Raw genomic sequence first — 14,147 nt, forward strand, 5'->3', positions numbered from 1 at the left:
TTTGCCTCTGCATCAAAAGACGCACCTCTGCTCTGTCTTAGGGATGTGTGTGTGTCTAGAGTGCACGTTGCTTCATCAGCATGCATGCCTGAAGTGGTCCTTCCCATTCTTTGGAAACTGAGGCAGACCATCTGCAGGGCTGTGGTGAGGCATTCTGTGAGCTTTGGCTCCCTGAATATTATGAAGCAACTGTATCCTTTCAGGATCCGGAGTCATATTCCTGATTCTCATGAACTTTCATATGTTTTGAGTCTTGGTTTATGGGACCCTCCTGAGCAATTATTGTATTTTGGGAATCTTCTTTAAAGATGTTTAAAGATATATGTGTATGTTTAAAGAAGATGCATTGTGCCAGCTGAAATGATTGGTTTATAACTGAGTGATGTACTAAGTGATTTCTCCAAGTATCATGTTTCTTGGTCACAAAGTATCTGGCTGTGCCTCTTTATATTTTTGGATGACTTTCAACTTACAAACAGCAACATTTTCATTGTAATTTATATATAATCAAGCCTGAAATCTTAAGAAGATAGGTAAACAGTCAGGCATAATTAAATGATGATTATAAATTTTCAGAAAATTTTCATAATTATTGTGCCTTTAAATATTTTCAGTCAGGGGCTGGGAAGATGGTTCAACAGTTAAAGGTGCTTCCTTGCAAAGCCTGGTGGACTAGGTTCAATTCCCATGCCACCTATATAAAACTGACAAAAAATGGTGTAAGTGGCTAAAAGGATGGATTAGCAATTAAGGTATCTGCCTGCAAAGCCAAAGGACCCGGGTTCAGGTCCCCAGGACCCACATTAGCCAATTGCACAAGGGAGCACATGTGTCTGGAGTTTGTTTGCAGTGGCTGTAGGCCCTGGCATGCCCATTCTCTCATTCTCTCTCTCTCTCTCTCTTCCCCTCTCCCTCTTTTTCCATCAAATAAATGAATAAAATATTTTTTAAGTGATGTAAGTGACTGATGTTAGATGCAGTGGCAAAGGCCTTGGTATGCCTCAAACCCCCCCACACACATACATATGCAAATAGGTAAAGAAAAATTTGTAAAACTATATTTCAGTGGGTATCTTATAAAAGATGAGACTCAGTCAATAAGTAGCTTGTTAGTTCCTTTATTTTCAATATTCATTCTTATAATCAGTTTCTTCTTACAAAGTAATTATAATTTATTAGACAAAATTAAGCATACAGAAGAAAATTTAAAAGTTTGAAAAAATTAGCTGGGTGTGGTGGTGCATGCCTTTAATCCCAGCACTTGGGAGCCAGAAGTAGGAGGATTGCCATGAGTTCAAGGCCACCCTGAGATTACATAGTAAATTCTAGGTCAGCCTGAGCTAGAGTGAAACCCTACCTCAAAAAATCAAGAAAGAAAAAATTGCTTGTAAGAAGCCCCATATAATCTTATTCCCCCCAAACCATAGTATAATAACTTGCACTGAACCACATAGTTTATGGGAAATTAGTATTAAATAACTAACTATAGAACATCTAAAACTATAAATAACTTAAAATAAAATACAGCATAACTCTAACATGAGCTGAAACAAAGCAAAGTATGATGCAATATGAATCAATTTCATCCATTGGACAAGTCCAATGAGACACAGATCATGTAAGTGCTGAATGGGGTGCGGGTGAGATCTTTGACCCCAGTTGTATTCTTTTACTTCTTGGGCTGTGTCCAGTTCCATCACAGAAGACATCAGTTCTCACATCCTCTTGACTTTTCGGCTGTAGGAAGAAGAGTGCACACAATGAAGGGGGAACTAGTTGGTAGGGATGGCCTTGGCACCTAAAAGTTTCCTCACATACCCTCAATCTCATCTCAAGAAGCAAAGCAGCTCAGAGTGCACATGAAGAAACTGAGGTTGAGGGAGGAAGTCTTCACCCAACACAACTGAGCTAGTTAAAAAAATAGGACATGACACTCATCTTCTGTTTCCCCATGCAGTGTCCATGGTACACTACTGTTAGGTGCCAGCTATGGAAAAAATGTGACCCTCTGTTATATTAATATAAACCAGAACCATTTGGCATCTTTTTAACTAATGTCAGGAAGTCTAATATTCGTGTGGTGTGTGTGTGTGTATAAAGGTTCAAGCAGCTAGGGACTAACAAATGTACAGGGAAATCTAATATATAATGTTAAAAAGAAAGTAATCACAATAATGATGATAATCTATAGGTGGAAAATGTATTCTTTGCTTGCATGGTCCAATCTAAATTTTTCCTTCCATTGTACTTAGGCAGGAGAATTCCAGCAGACCCATGATCCACCTTTCTTGCCCATCCTACCTTTATTTCCTTTGAAAAGATCTCATACCTGAGGATTTGAACAGCCTTCTTCACCCAGCTCTGTTTTGGATTGGCACACACAGACAACTTCATTTTTGTGTGAAAGCTGAAAAGCAGAAAGTTTGATTAGTGTTTAGCAAGCTTTTTAATGCCTTTTACAGAACATGCAATGGGAATTTTAAATCCCAGATGACTCTACACACTAAACATTTTACTTCAAGACATGAAATGAGAGGGAAAAACTGATTATGATAAATCTTGATACAAGAAATGAAATTGATTCTTCTTGACTTTCTCTGTAACATAACAGGTGACCACACAGTGTGGGAAGATAAAGTCCAGAAATTATCATTCAACTTTGCTGCTTTGGCTGCATGTAAAACACATGAATCTGATTGATAACGTATCATTCCAAAACATAACATTCCATATGATTCATAAATATCATAGCTGACAATATAATTAGTCCCAAACATTGTCCAGTAGAAGATGCACATTTCAAAGCCTATGCTTTCGTTGCACGGCATTCAACAATGTATAAGTTTATCTAAGAAAGCGATTTCTGCCTTATGCTACCTAGCTTAAAAAAACCAAACAAAGTTTTTGGCTTATTTCCATCTTAAGTTAAGCTTTGAAGAACATATGAAATAAAGCTATTCTTACCACAAAAAAGTGAAAGAAAATTATACCTGTATTCCTGACCTAACTGAGTGAAAACGGAGAGGTAACTTACATAACAGCATCGATGTCACAAGCCTCGTTGGCCGTCTGCTTGGTGAAACCCACAATGAGGTGGTTAGGGATGGTCTTCTCCGTGTACCGGAGGCAGCAGTCAAAGTTGCTCGCTGCTAAAAGGAAAACAAAAGGCATCAAGTCCACAGCAATAAACTTCTCCTATAACTGGTATTGTGGAATTAGTTAAAGTTGCTACAAGTCTACTGCATCTGATTTTTATGGTAAACAATCTGTGTAGTGGAAGGGTTTTCGGACCTTTGAAACCTGTTTGGGGTAATTAAGATCCAATTTAATGGTTTCCAGTGATTATTTTAAAATGCTGTGCTGAGAAGTTCAGGTTCACTTATGTTGTTTAGAAACCACAACTTTTCTCTCTCTAGCAAGAAATGTAATTGACCGTTTCACCATAGTTACTCAAGAAGATGGACACCTATCCCAACCTCAACATTTAGGAAATATCATGGTTTATTGTCTATAATTATGTAAGTTGTCACTAAAAATAGTTTTAAAAACACTTCTTTAGATATATTAGGCTTTCAAATTCAGAAAAAGATAATGACAGGTTTTAATTTTTATCGGGCTTTGCACCTGCAGCTTAAGTGAACACCAGTAACAAAGCAACGCTTGAACACCCCGCTGAGTCACCCTGTGACCTGCTGTAAGGTGCTGGTAAACACGACCTCAAAGCTAGAGAGCAGTGTCCCCATTCGGGAGGACATCCAAGTGAAGTTCCACAATTTGCACCTAAATGGACAAGTTATGAACTTTCCTGACATTTAGTTGGGAGGTGAAAAGGCTGGGAAGGGGAAGCGATCTCTAGATCTCAGAAGGACCTTACATACTGGGAATGCTAGACAGTGTTACCTCACCCCGAGGACCTTGTCCTGAAGTTCTGACACTTCTGAAAGAATATCACGCCCTAACTTTCCTGGAATTGCCAGCAGGGAGCCTGCCTGATTGCTAGCCATGGCGCTTCCCTCCTCCACTCCCCAGACAGCTGACGACTACCCCCTCTCCCTCTGCTACACTTCCTAGCAGGCTGGCATCCCTTGGGCCTCCTGGGTGAGCCTGGGGCTGAGGGAGGAAGGAAAACAGGCGTCTCTGCTGCACAAGCATCCAGGGTGCTTACCTTCCGACTGGCTGCAGAGGCAGAGGAGCAAGGCTGACCCCACAGCAAGGAGAAGGAGAGTCTTGCTGCTGCATGCCATGCTCAGCTCCAGGGGAGATCAGCTCCTCGCCCAGTGCCAGGAGTGCCAGCTTGGCTCTGCCAGCCGCCCTACTTATAGCAAAATATTGGGAATGTACACAAAGAAGGCGGGCTCTCACTGGGGTTTTCCCCATTGATTAATCTGCCCCACCATGGTGTCGTCACAAAGAAAACCCACAGGGAAAACTTCCTGCTTTCCTTAATGTTGGGAAGGTGTAAAGTTTAAGTAGGGGTTGGGGCGGGCTGGAAAGGAAAGAATTATGTCAATTCCTCTGGATGTACAAAGAGGAAAAGCAGCTCCTTGCGTAGCTCAGAAATGGCTTTTGTCCATTGTTAACTGGATTGCTCTTGACTCTGAAATAGAGGAGCCCCGGTGATACGAAGATCAGCCCCTGCATGGAAACGTTTCAATACTTTTGCACCCTGCGTCCTGCCCACAACCACACAGGGAGGGGAACAGTTAGGTGGGATGCCAGGAATCCTCGGACACACACTTAAAATTGTATGATTGAGAGTCAGCTGAGAGAAAAGCCCTTGGATTTCTAGACCAACCTTCACAGCGGGTAATGTAAGAGCTTGGTAGTTGCCCAAACTATCATGGAAAAAGCTAGCATGTAAGATTGAGATTGGAGCCTCCACTTAGGTCAGTTTGATGTCAGTGTATCTAAGCATCTTATCTATTTATATGGCTCAAATCAGTGTTGCAGCCCAGAAAATTAGACCCACCTGCCTACATTCTTTGTGATATGTACTTATACAACACACAATTTCAGAAGGGTCAGTAAAAATCCTGTCAGCAATAGCCAACCAGAAAAACATTTCTAATGGTGACAACGACTATAATGTGTTAGGAATTTCTAATCTAAGGTGGCTTAACAAGAACTGCTCACCAGGATTGAATTGATTGGAAGAAAAAAGATATGCTTTGAAAGAATAAACACAAGAGGGCTAGAATTGCAGACAAAACATATTTTTAAACAAAATAATCCCAGCACCATGAATTTGAGGCCATCCTGAGACTACAAAGTGAATTCCAGGTCAGACTGAACTAAAGCCAGAACTTATCTCAAAATAGCAAAAATAAGTTATTACAATAAAGATGAATTTTCTGAATATTAAAAGATCATCAATCAATGATCAGGAATATACATATATATGTATATATATGTGTGTATATATACATATATATGTATATGTATACATATGTATACATATATATATACATATATGTATATATATATGTATATATATATATGTGTGTGTGTGTGTGTGTGTGTGTGTGTGTATGTGTATTTATAGCAAAGAAAAAAAGAAAGAAAATTCCCACAGAAATAAATGTACATCACTGACTGGAAAGAAACAAAGGACTATAAGGCAAAACTATAAACTCCACACCAGCAAAAAAGAAGATGCAAATTAGTAAAATATATGATTAAAGAAAAAAAGATATAAAACAATAATTAAATAGAAAAATTGACCCAATTTATGACAAGGTATCATACTGATAATTATCTCTTTTCCACAAAGAAAATCCCAGGACCAAATTTCTTCACTGGTAAATTCTATCAGTCAAAGAAGAAATAGTGTCAACCTTCCAAATCTTTTCCAAAAACTTAGAAGAGAAACTTTCTATTTATTTTATTTTTCTGTTTTTTTGAGACAGGGTTTCACTCTCGGAGAACTGTCTAAATCCTTCTATGAGTAGAACCCTGACAATAACAATGTAAGAAAAGGACAGACCAGGGAAAGAAAACTGCAGATTTATCCTCTCATGAATACACACATGAAAATACTCAACAAAATAGTACAGTACATTTAATCTTAGATAAAAGGATTATATATTATAATCAATTGGGATTTATTATACAATCCCACCAGGGCATTGACCACTCAGAAGAGTATGAGTTGAAGAAAATGTAAGACAAGAGTTAGTGGAATCAAAAATGAAATCCATATGAAAATACTTGACTATTTTCTCATGAGAAGAGCACTCAGCAAATAGGAATAGTAGTGAAATTCTTCAGTCTGATAAAATTAATCTGTAAAAATCCCAGAATTCAAATGATACTTAATGTGGAGAGGCTGAACACTTCCCCCGAGATCATGGACAAGGCCGTCTGCTTCCAGCATTTCTACTTAGCCTTGTAGTGGAGGTGCACTTAACACAGGAGGAAATGGGCAACTGGGCTATACAGGAAGGAGTAACTATGTTAATTTGTTGGTGACAGTATGATGTATATGAAAAACCTAAAGAATTCATTAAAAAGTAATAAATGAGTTATGCAAGATTCAGTATCTATATACAAAAAAAAAAAGAAAGAAAGAAAGAATTGTGGGCTGTAGAAATGGTTTAGCAATTAAGGCACTTGCCTACAAAGCCAAAGAACCCAGATTTGATTTACCAGGACACACATAAGCCAGATGCACAAGGTGGCCCATGTGTCTGGAGTTCATTTGCAGTGACTGAAGACCCTGGTACACCCATTTTCTCTCCCTCTCTCTCTCTCTCTCTCTCTCTCTCTTTCTCTCTGTCTCTTTTTCTCTTGCTCTCAAATAAATTTTTAAAAATTTATTTCCTATATATTAGTAATGCACATTCTGAAAATAAAGCTACAAAAACAACTCAATGCATGAAAAAGAATAAAATATGAGCTGGGTGTGGTGGCACTTGGAAGGTTAAGGCAGGAAGTTCCTAATAATTCTGAAGCTAAACTTGGCTACATAGTGAATTCCTGACCTACCTTGAATATATAACAAGACCCTATCTCAAAAGATAAAGACAAAACAAAGAAAAAAATCAAATAGGTATAGTATTGATTCAAAAAGTTAAAATGTAACTAAAAATTATAAAACATCATTTTAAAAATAAAAAAGACCTAAGTACATGGAAATGTTTTCTATGTTCATACACTAGAAGAAAGTATTATAAAGCTGACAATATTCCCCTCAATTAATCTACAGATTCAACAAAATTCCTAATAAAATACAAATTAGCTCCTTTTTAGAAATAGGAAAAAAAATTAAATTCATATAGAATTTCAAGAGATCCTGAATAGCCCATAAAATCTTCAAAAAAGAAAGGAATAAAATTAGAGAAGTGAGTTTCTGATTCTAAAACTTATTATGAAACTATACCTGTCATGGCATGGTACTGGCATGAATCTGATTATATAGACCAGTGACATAGAATTGAGAACCCAGAGATTGCCTTGCTGACAGTGACCAGAGCATTTAATGAGAGGAATAAGTCTCCAGAAAATCATGCTAATTACATGAAAAAAATTAAGTCAGACACAAAATACACAAAGTGTGTCACAGTAAATTTAAACTATGAAACTCTAGAGAGAAATCAATCTTCATAACCTTGGGCTTAGCAAGGCTTTTTTTTCAGACATCAACAGCTCAAGTAACAGTATAAAATATAAATAAAATGGATGATAGCAAAACCAGCAGGAAGGCAGAGGGGGTAAGAGGATAGTATGGTTGAATAAGAAAAAACTGTAATGACATATGCATGGAAAGGTCAAAATAAGATCCATCCCTTTGTATGCTAATTATTTTAAATTAAAACCTTTTTGTTTCAATGAATGCCATAAAGAATCTGAAAATAATTCCAATGGAAAGGAAGGAAATATTTGCAAATCACATATATGGTAAAGAGCTTCTCATGTATCCAGAATATATAGAGAACCCTTACAATGATATGGTAAATAACTTAATTGCCATCTAAAATTGAAAACTGAAAAGCTACCATTTAAAATTTAAAAATTAACAATATATGTAAATAGACATTTCTCCAAAAGGAACACAGAAATGTCCATGAGGTACAAAAAAACCACAAGATGTTCAGTGCTCTTAGTCGTTAGGGACTGTCAACCAAAGCCTCCACAACATGCCAGTGCGCACCCACAAGGGTGTCCATAATCAAAGACAAGGAGAGCTGACAGGGAAGGAGAGAAACTGGAACATAATGTGTCGTTGCTGAGAAAACAAAAACGAAAAGATGGGTGGCAAACATTCCTCAAATGAGAAAATTCCTCAAATGTTTAATCATAGAGTTGACTTCCCACTCCTAGGTGTACCAAAGATAAAGAAATACATATTTATATATATTATACTTTTAATATTTATATATCATATTTAATATGTTATATGTGATGTATATATACTTTGTATATGAATGCTCATAATAACTGTATTCATAATAGATAACATGTAGTAATAACTAAAATGTCATCAATTGACAAATACATAAATAGAATGTAAGAAATTTATAGCAACCTAAAGCAATCTACACATTTAATGCAATCTCTATCAAAATTCCAAAGGCTTTCTTCATGGAAATAGAAAAAAACAATCCAAAGATTCATTTGGAATCACAAAAAAACTCGAATATCTAAAATAATACTGAGCAACAAAAAAGAGGCTGGTGGTATCACCATACCTGATTTTAACCTATACTACAGAGCCATAGTAACAAAAACAGCATGGTACTGGCACAAAAACAGACATGTAGATCAGTGGAACAGAATAGAGGATCCAGATGTAAGCCCAAGTAGCTATAGCCACCCGATATTCGATAAAAATGCCAAAAATACTCATTGGAGAAGAGACAGCCTCTTCAGCAAATGGTGTTTTGAAAACTGGAAATATATCTGCAGAAGGATGAAAATAGATTCTTTTCTCTCACCATGCACAAGAATTAAGTCCAAATGGATTAAAGACCTTAACATCAGACCGGAAACTCTGAAACTGCTAGAGGGAAAAGTAAGGGAAACCTTTCAACATATTGGTCTTGGCAAAGACTTTCTGAATACAACCCCAATTGCTCAGGCAATAAAACCACAGATTAACCACTGGGACCTAATGAAATTACAAAGATTTTGCACCACAAAGGACACAGTGAAAAAAGCAAAGAGGCAACCTACAGAATGGGAAAAAATCTTCGCCAGCTATATATCTGATAAAAGATTAATATCTAGGATATACAAAGAACTCAAAAAGTTAAATAATAAGGAATCAAACAAGCCAATCAAAAAATGGGCTGTGGAGCTAAATAGAGCATTCTCAAAGGAAGAAATACGAATGGCATATAAGCATCTAAAAAAATGTTCTACGTCACTAGTCATCAGGGAAATGCAGATTAAAACTACATTGAGATTCCATCTCACTCCTGTCAGATTGGCCACCATCATGAAAACAAATGATCATAAATGTTGGCGGGGATATGGAAAAAAAGGAACCCTTCTGCACTGCTGGTGGGAATGCAATCTGGTCCAGCCATTGTGGAAAACAGTGTGGAGGTTCCTAAAACAGCTAGAGATTGATCTACCATATGACCCAGCTATAGCACTCCTAGGCATATATCCAAAGGACTCATCTCATTTCCTTAGAAGTACGTGCTCAACCATGTTTATTGCTGCTCAATTTATAATAGCTGGGAAATGGAACCAGCCTAGATGTCCCTCAACAGATGAGTGGATAATGAAGATGTGGCACATTTATACAATGGAGTTCTACTCAGCGGTAAAGAAAAATGAAGCTATGAAATTTGCAGAAAAATGGATGGACCTGGAAAGTATTATACTAAGTGAGGTAACCCAGACCCAGAAAGCCAAGCGCCACATGTTCTCTCTCATATGTGGATCCTAGCTACAGATGACTGGGCTTCTGCGTGAGAATGAAAATACTTAGTAGCAGAGGCCAGTAAGTTAAAAAGGAGACATAAAGGGTAGAGAAAGGAAGGGGGGAAGATACTTAATAGGTTGATATTGTATATATGTAATTACAATGATTGTAATGGGGAGGTAATATGATGGAGAATGGAATTTCAAATGGGAAAGTGTGGGGGTGGGGAGGGAGGGAATTAGCATGGGATATATTTTATAATCATGGAAAATGTTAATAATAAATAAAATAAAAAAGAAATTTATAGCAACAAAAATAATGAGATGCTAGCAGAAACAACAAAATGAATGAATTTTGGAAAACACTGTGCCAAGTACAAAAGGCCACTAAGCATGATTCCCTGGGTATCATGTGTTCAGAGCTGGAAATCTATACACTGAGGGTCTAAGACAGGCTGGCATGCTAGGGAACAGAAGAAAAAACAACAGGATGGGGAGTGTGCCAGTAGATAAGTTTTTGTTGTTGTGTATCTAAAAATAGATACTGCCCGACCTGGGGAATAAAGCTCACCGGATTGTATAGTTCTCAACGAGTGAATTTTATGGCATGTCAATTGCACCTCAATAAAGCTGACAACAAGGGAACTCTCCATCCACCTGGGTCTAATGCCAACCCCAGCCCACAGTCAGCCCTTCCTCTTCATCGCTACAGATGGCTGCCAGCGTTTCTCCATCCTTTTGTCTTTTCCTCCCCCCCTCCCCCGTCTAAATCACGTTTATCCCTTCAGCTTCCTTTAGTAGCCATTAAAACAACAATGACTTTTTAGCTTTTTATGCTTATCAAAATGTTTGTTTCTCTCTGTTTCAGTGTGACGTATCATTTCAAATGCATCACTTGAATACTTTCTCCTTGGGCAATTTTTTTCTATTTTTTGTCAATTTTTTTGTAACTAAAATATGTTTGTTTGAATAAGCTTCAAATATTCTTTCATTTAATTCTATTATTGGATAAAAATTTCAAGCCGAAAAGAGTTTCATGCAGTGGTGGATTTTGCTATATTTCTTTTTTTAACTTTTTGTTGACAGCTTCGATAAGTACAGGCATTTTGGCATTTTATTAGTTTTTTTGTTAGCATACAGAGTATTGGACTTTGCTAAGACATTATCAAACATTATTTATGTTTCATCCTAATGCATCTGCTTCCCTGGCGCCTCCCTCTCCTCTTCCTCCATTCTGGCCAGTTCTCTATTGCCCCTGAACAGTAGCAACTTCTGCTTTCATGTGACATGCATTCCACCACCTTCTCCCCCCACTCTCTTAATATGGCTTTTTCTCCCCTCATGATCCCCTTTCTAGTTTCATGTTCTACACACACACACATACACAATCTTTAAACCCAGAATCCACAAACAGAAATCATGTGATATTCGGCTTTGTGAGTCGGGCTTATTTCAAGTAATGTAATGATTTCCAGTTCCATCTATTTTCCAGTTAAGGTTGCACTTTCATTTTTACCTATGGCTGAATAAAATTCCATTATGTGTATGCACCATATTTGTTTCATTCAGTTGTTGATAGACATCTAGGGTCTTTCAGTGTCTTAGCTATTGTGAATAGAGCAGTAATCGGCATGGATGTGTAAGTAACTGTGCCGTATGCTGAATTGGAGTCCTCAGTATATACCCAGGAGTGATACAGTGGGTCATGCGGTTGTTATATTTTTAGGGGGGGTGAGGAGCCTCCATTCTGATTTTCACAGTGGCTACACCAGCTCACATTCCCACCAGTAGTGAATAAGCGATCTTCCTTCTATATTCCTACCACTATTTGTTGCTTTCTTGACAGTAGCCACTCTGACTGGGATGAAATAAAGTATCAAAATGGTTTTGCATTCCCTGATGTCTAAAGATATTGGGTATTTTTTTTAATATTTTTGACCATTTATGCTGCTTATATTGAGAATTATTTATCCAGTTTCTTGATTGGAAGGCATGTACTTGATTTTTTGCTTTTCTGTATACATTCTAGATTTCAACCCTCAGTGTGACATATGGTTGGCAAGATATTTTTCCCCATTCTGTAGGCTGTCTCTCTGAGTGATTGTTTTCTTTTCCGTGATGAAGCTGTTTAATTTCATGTAGCCCCTTCTGTCAGTTCTTGGGGTTATTTCCTCTGCTGTTGGCATCCTGTTCAGAAAGTGCTTGCCTGAACCTATATCTTGAAGTATTTTCCCCTAGCAGTTTCAACATTTCAGGTCTTAAATTAAGGTCTTTGATTATTTTCAAGTTGGTTTGGATGCAGTATTAGAAACACAGGTCTAATTTCACTCTTCTAAATACGGATATCTTTTCTGTCCAACACCACTTTCTTCAAGTGTATGTTTCTGGAACCTTTGTTAAAAATTAGGTAGCTGTATTTTTTAAAACATCTTAAAAATATTTTATCTATCTGCAAGGAGAGAGAGAAGGAGAGAACAAGCCAAAGTCCTCTTGGCCCTGCAAACAAACTCCGGATGCATGTGCCCCTTTGTGTATCTAGCTTTACATGGGTACTGGGGCAGTGAATCTAGGCTGTCAGGCTTTGCAAGGAAGTACTTTTATCTGCTGAACCACCACTATTGCCTTAGATGGCTGTATATGTGTGAGTTTATTTCTGAGTTCTCTATTGTTTTCCACTAGCAACATAGCTAGCTTTGTGTCACTTTAAAACTTTCTGAAATGACCCTTACTAGTTCTTTTGTTTATTTGATTATTTGTTTGGCTGAGGATGGGATAGCCAATGAATAAGGTAATAAAAAGATGGCCTAAGAAAATTATTTTCATGGTTTTAGCATAAGTTATTAAAATGTTATGCATTCTACTAAAGTTCAGACTTTTTAATTTTTTATTTATCTTTTCAAGCAAAGAGAGACAGAAAGAGAAGAGAGAAAAAGAATAGGCATACCAGGGCCTCTAGCCACTGCAAATGAACTCCAGATGCAGGGCCACTTTTTGCATCTGGTGTTACATGGGTACAGGGGAATTGAACCCAGGATCATTTGGGCTTTGCAATCAAGTGTCTTAACTGTTAAGCCATCTCTCCAGCCCCATCAGCCATTCTTTTTTAATATGTCAGACAAACTCTTAGTGAGTCATAATTCATGCATGCCTTAGGGTTTGTACTTTGTTTTCCGCAAAATTATGACAAGTATCTTTTGGAAAGAGTTTAGTGGTGTGCACAAATGGCTGGAACTTGAAGTTTGAATGTAATGAAACTTACAAGAAGATGGCACACATCAAGCATCGATAGAATGATGCAATATGCAATGTGTCATGTGCATATTATTTAAAACACTATCATAGAGATAGTTAACAAAAGTTATCATCTACAAGTTGCATAACTTCTCTTCCATTTCCATGACAGTTGAGTATTATCTTGGTGTGCTCTGGAAATTGTGTGTCCATCTAAAGTGTTCTCTACCTGGTGAATTTCCATGACAAGTTTTAGGAAGATAGTGAGAGTTCCTTTTAAAAACTATACATATTGTGTATGTACCAGTTGCAAATTGTCCTAATAGAGAATGTAGTATGAAAACAAGGAGACTCTTTAATTCTTCCTAGGTAAAGCTCATTCCAGAAGGAATGTCACTGGCCTGGCATGGTGGCACTGATCACTGAGTTCCGCAACGGAAGCTCAAAAATGCTGTGTTAAAGAGAAAGCAGGAGCTCAAGTGGCATGAGATGCCCAGGTAAGTGTAGGAGAAGTGCCAGGGCATCGACTCAAAGTGAAATTACATAGTCCTTTCAGAAGATCAAGTTTGAATATTCCCAGCCTCTCTTCATGATCACCAAGAAACCAACAACTTTAAATTTCTTATGTCTTTCAGTGAAACTAAATTATGCACTTACTGGAAAGTATTGTGTATTCGTGCAGATTTAAATCTTAGCTCTCTCCCTGACTACTTGGCTTTGAAAGTAAGATTTGAACTGACTCCCAGATCTGTTTCTTGTGAGTGACATAATGAAATATTTCACAGCCCAGGGTGGGGTGGGTTTCAACAAATATTCTTCTCTTCTTCCTTCTCTCCTTTACATTTTAGTCTTAGACTTATGTCTACTTTTGACTAAAAATAATAGTATATTCATGTGCAACAAAACAAGGCTAAGATGATAAGGAAATGGGAAATTTCTGATTGCCTAGTAATGTAGTCATAAGAGCGTCTTAGCATTGCTCATAAGTGGTGTTGGTTCTGCTGTAAATGAATGTACCATGCTGTCAATGCCTGGAATAGAGCCTA

General features: G+C 37.5%; 1 protein-coding gene across 2 annotated transcripts; it reads right to left on the bottom strand.

Annotated features, from left to right (window-relative positions):
* Nucleotides 1-1,546: 1,546 nt before the first annotated feature.
* Ccl20 (C-C motif chemokine ligand 20) lies at nt 1,547-4,299 on the bottom strand. Of its 2 annotated transcripts, none has more exons than XM_004662863.2 (4): nt 4,166-4,299; nt 3,035-3,149; nt 2,330-2,407; nt 1,547-1,737 (listed from the first exon to the last, which is right to left on the bottom strand). In XM_004662863.2, exons 1-4 carry the CDS (start codon nt 4,242-4,244, stop codon nt 1,716-1,718), a joined length of 294 nt encoding a protein of 97 aa, XP_004662920.1. In that variant the 5' UTR covers nt 4,245-4,299; the 3' UTR covers nt 1,547-1,715. The 2 variants fall into 2 exon arrangements, with proteins under 2 accessions (XP_004662920.1, XP_045004254.1); XM_045148319.1 differs by having other exon boundaries at nt 3,035-3,146; nt 4,166-4,289.
* Between the last annotated feature and the right edge of the window lie 9,848 nt (nt 4,300-14,147).

The sequence above is a fragment of the Jaculus jaculus genome, chromosome 4, assembly GCF_020740685.1.
Source record: "Jaculus jaculus isolate mJacJac1 chromosome 4, mJacJac1.mat.Y.cur, whole genome shotgun sequence".
NCBI lineage: Eukaryota > Metazoa > Chordata > Mammalia > Rodentia > Dipodidae > Jaculus > Jaculus jaculus.

Bases quoted from the DNA above. Each gene is read 5' to 3' on its own strand.
- Ccl20 (XM_004662863.2), bottom strand. From the start codon at position 4,244: ATGGCATGCAGCAGCAAGACTCTCCTTCTCCTTGCTGTGGGGTCAGCC. The intron at 2,408-3,034 runs GTAAGTTACCTC...TCTGCTTTTCAG, and splicing joins TGTGACATCGATGCTGTTAT to CTTTCACACAAAAATGAAGT. The intron at 1,738-2,329 runs GTATGAGATCTT...TTCTTCCTACAG, and splicing joins AAGGCTGTTCAAATCCTCAG to CCGAAAAGTCAAGAGGATGT.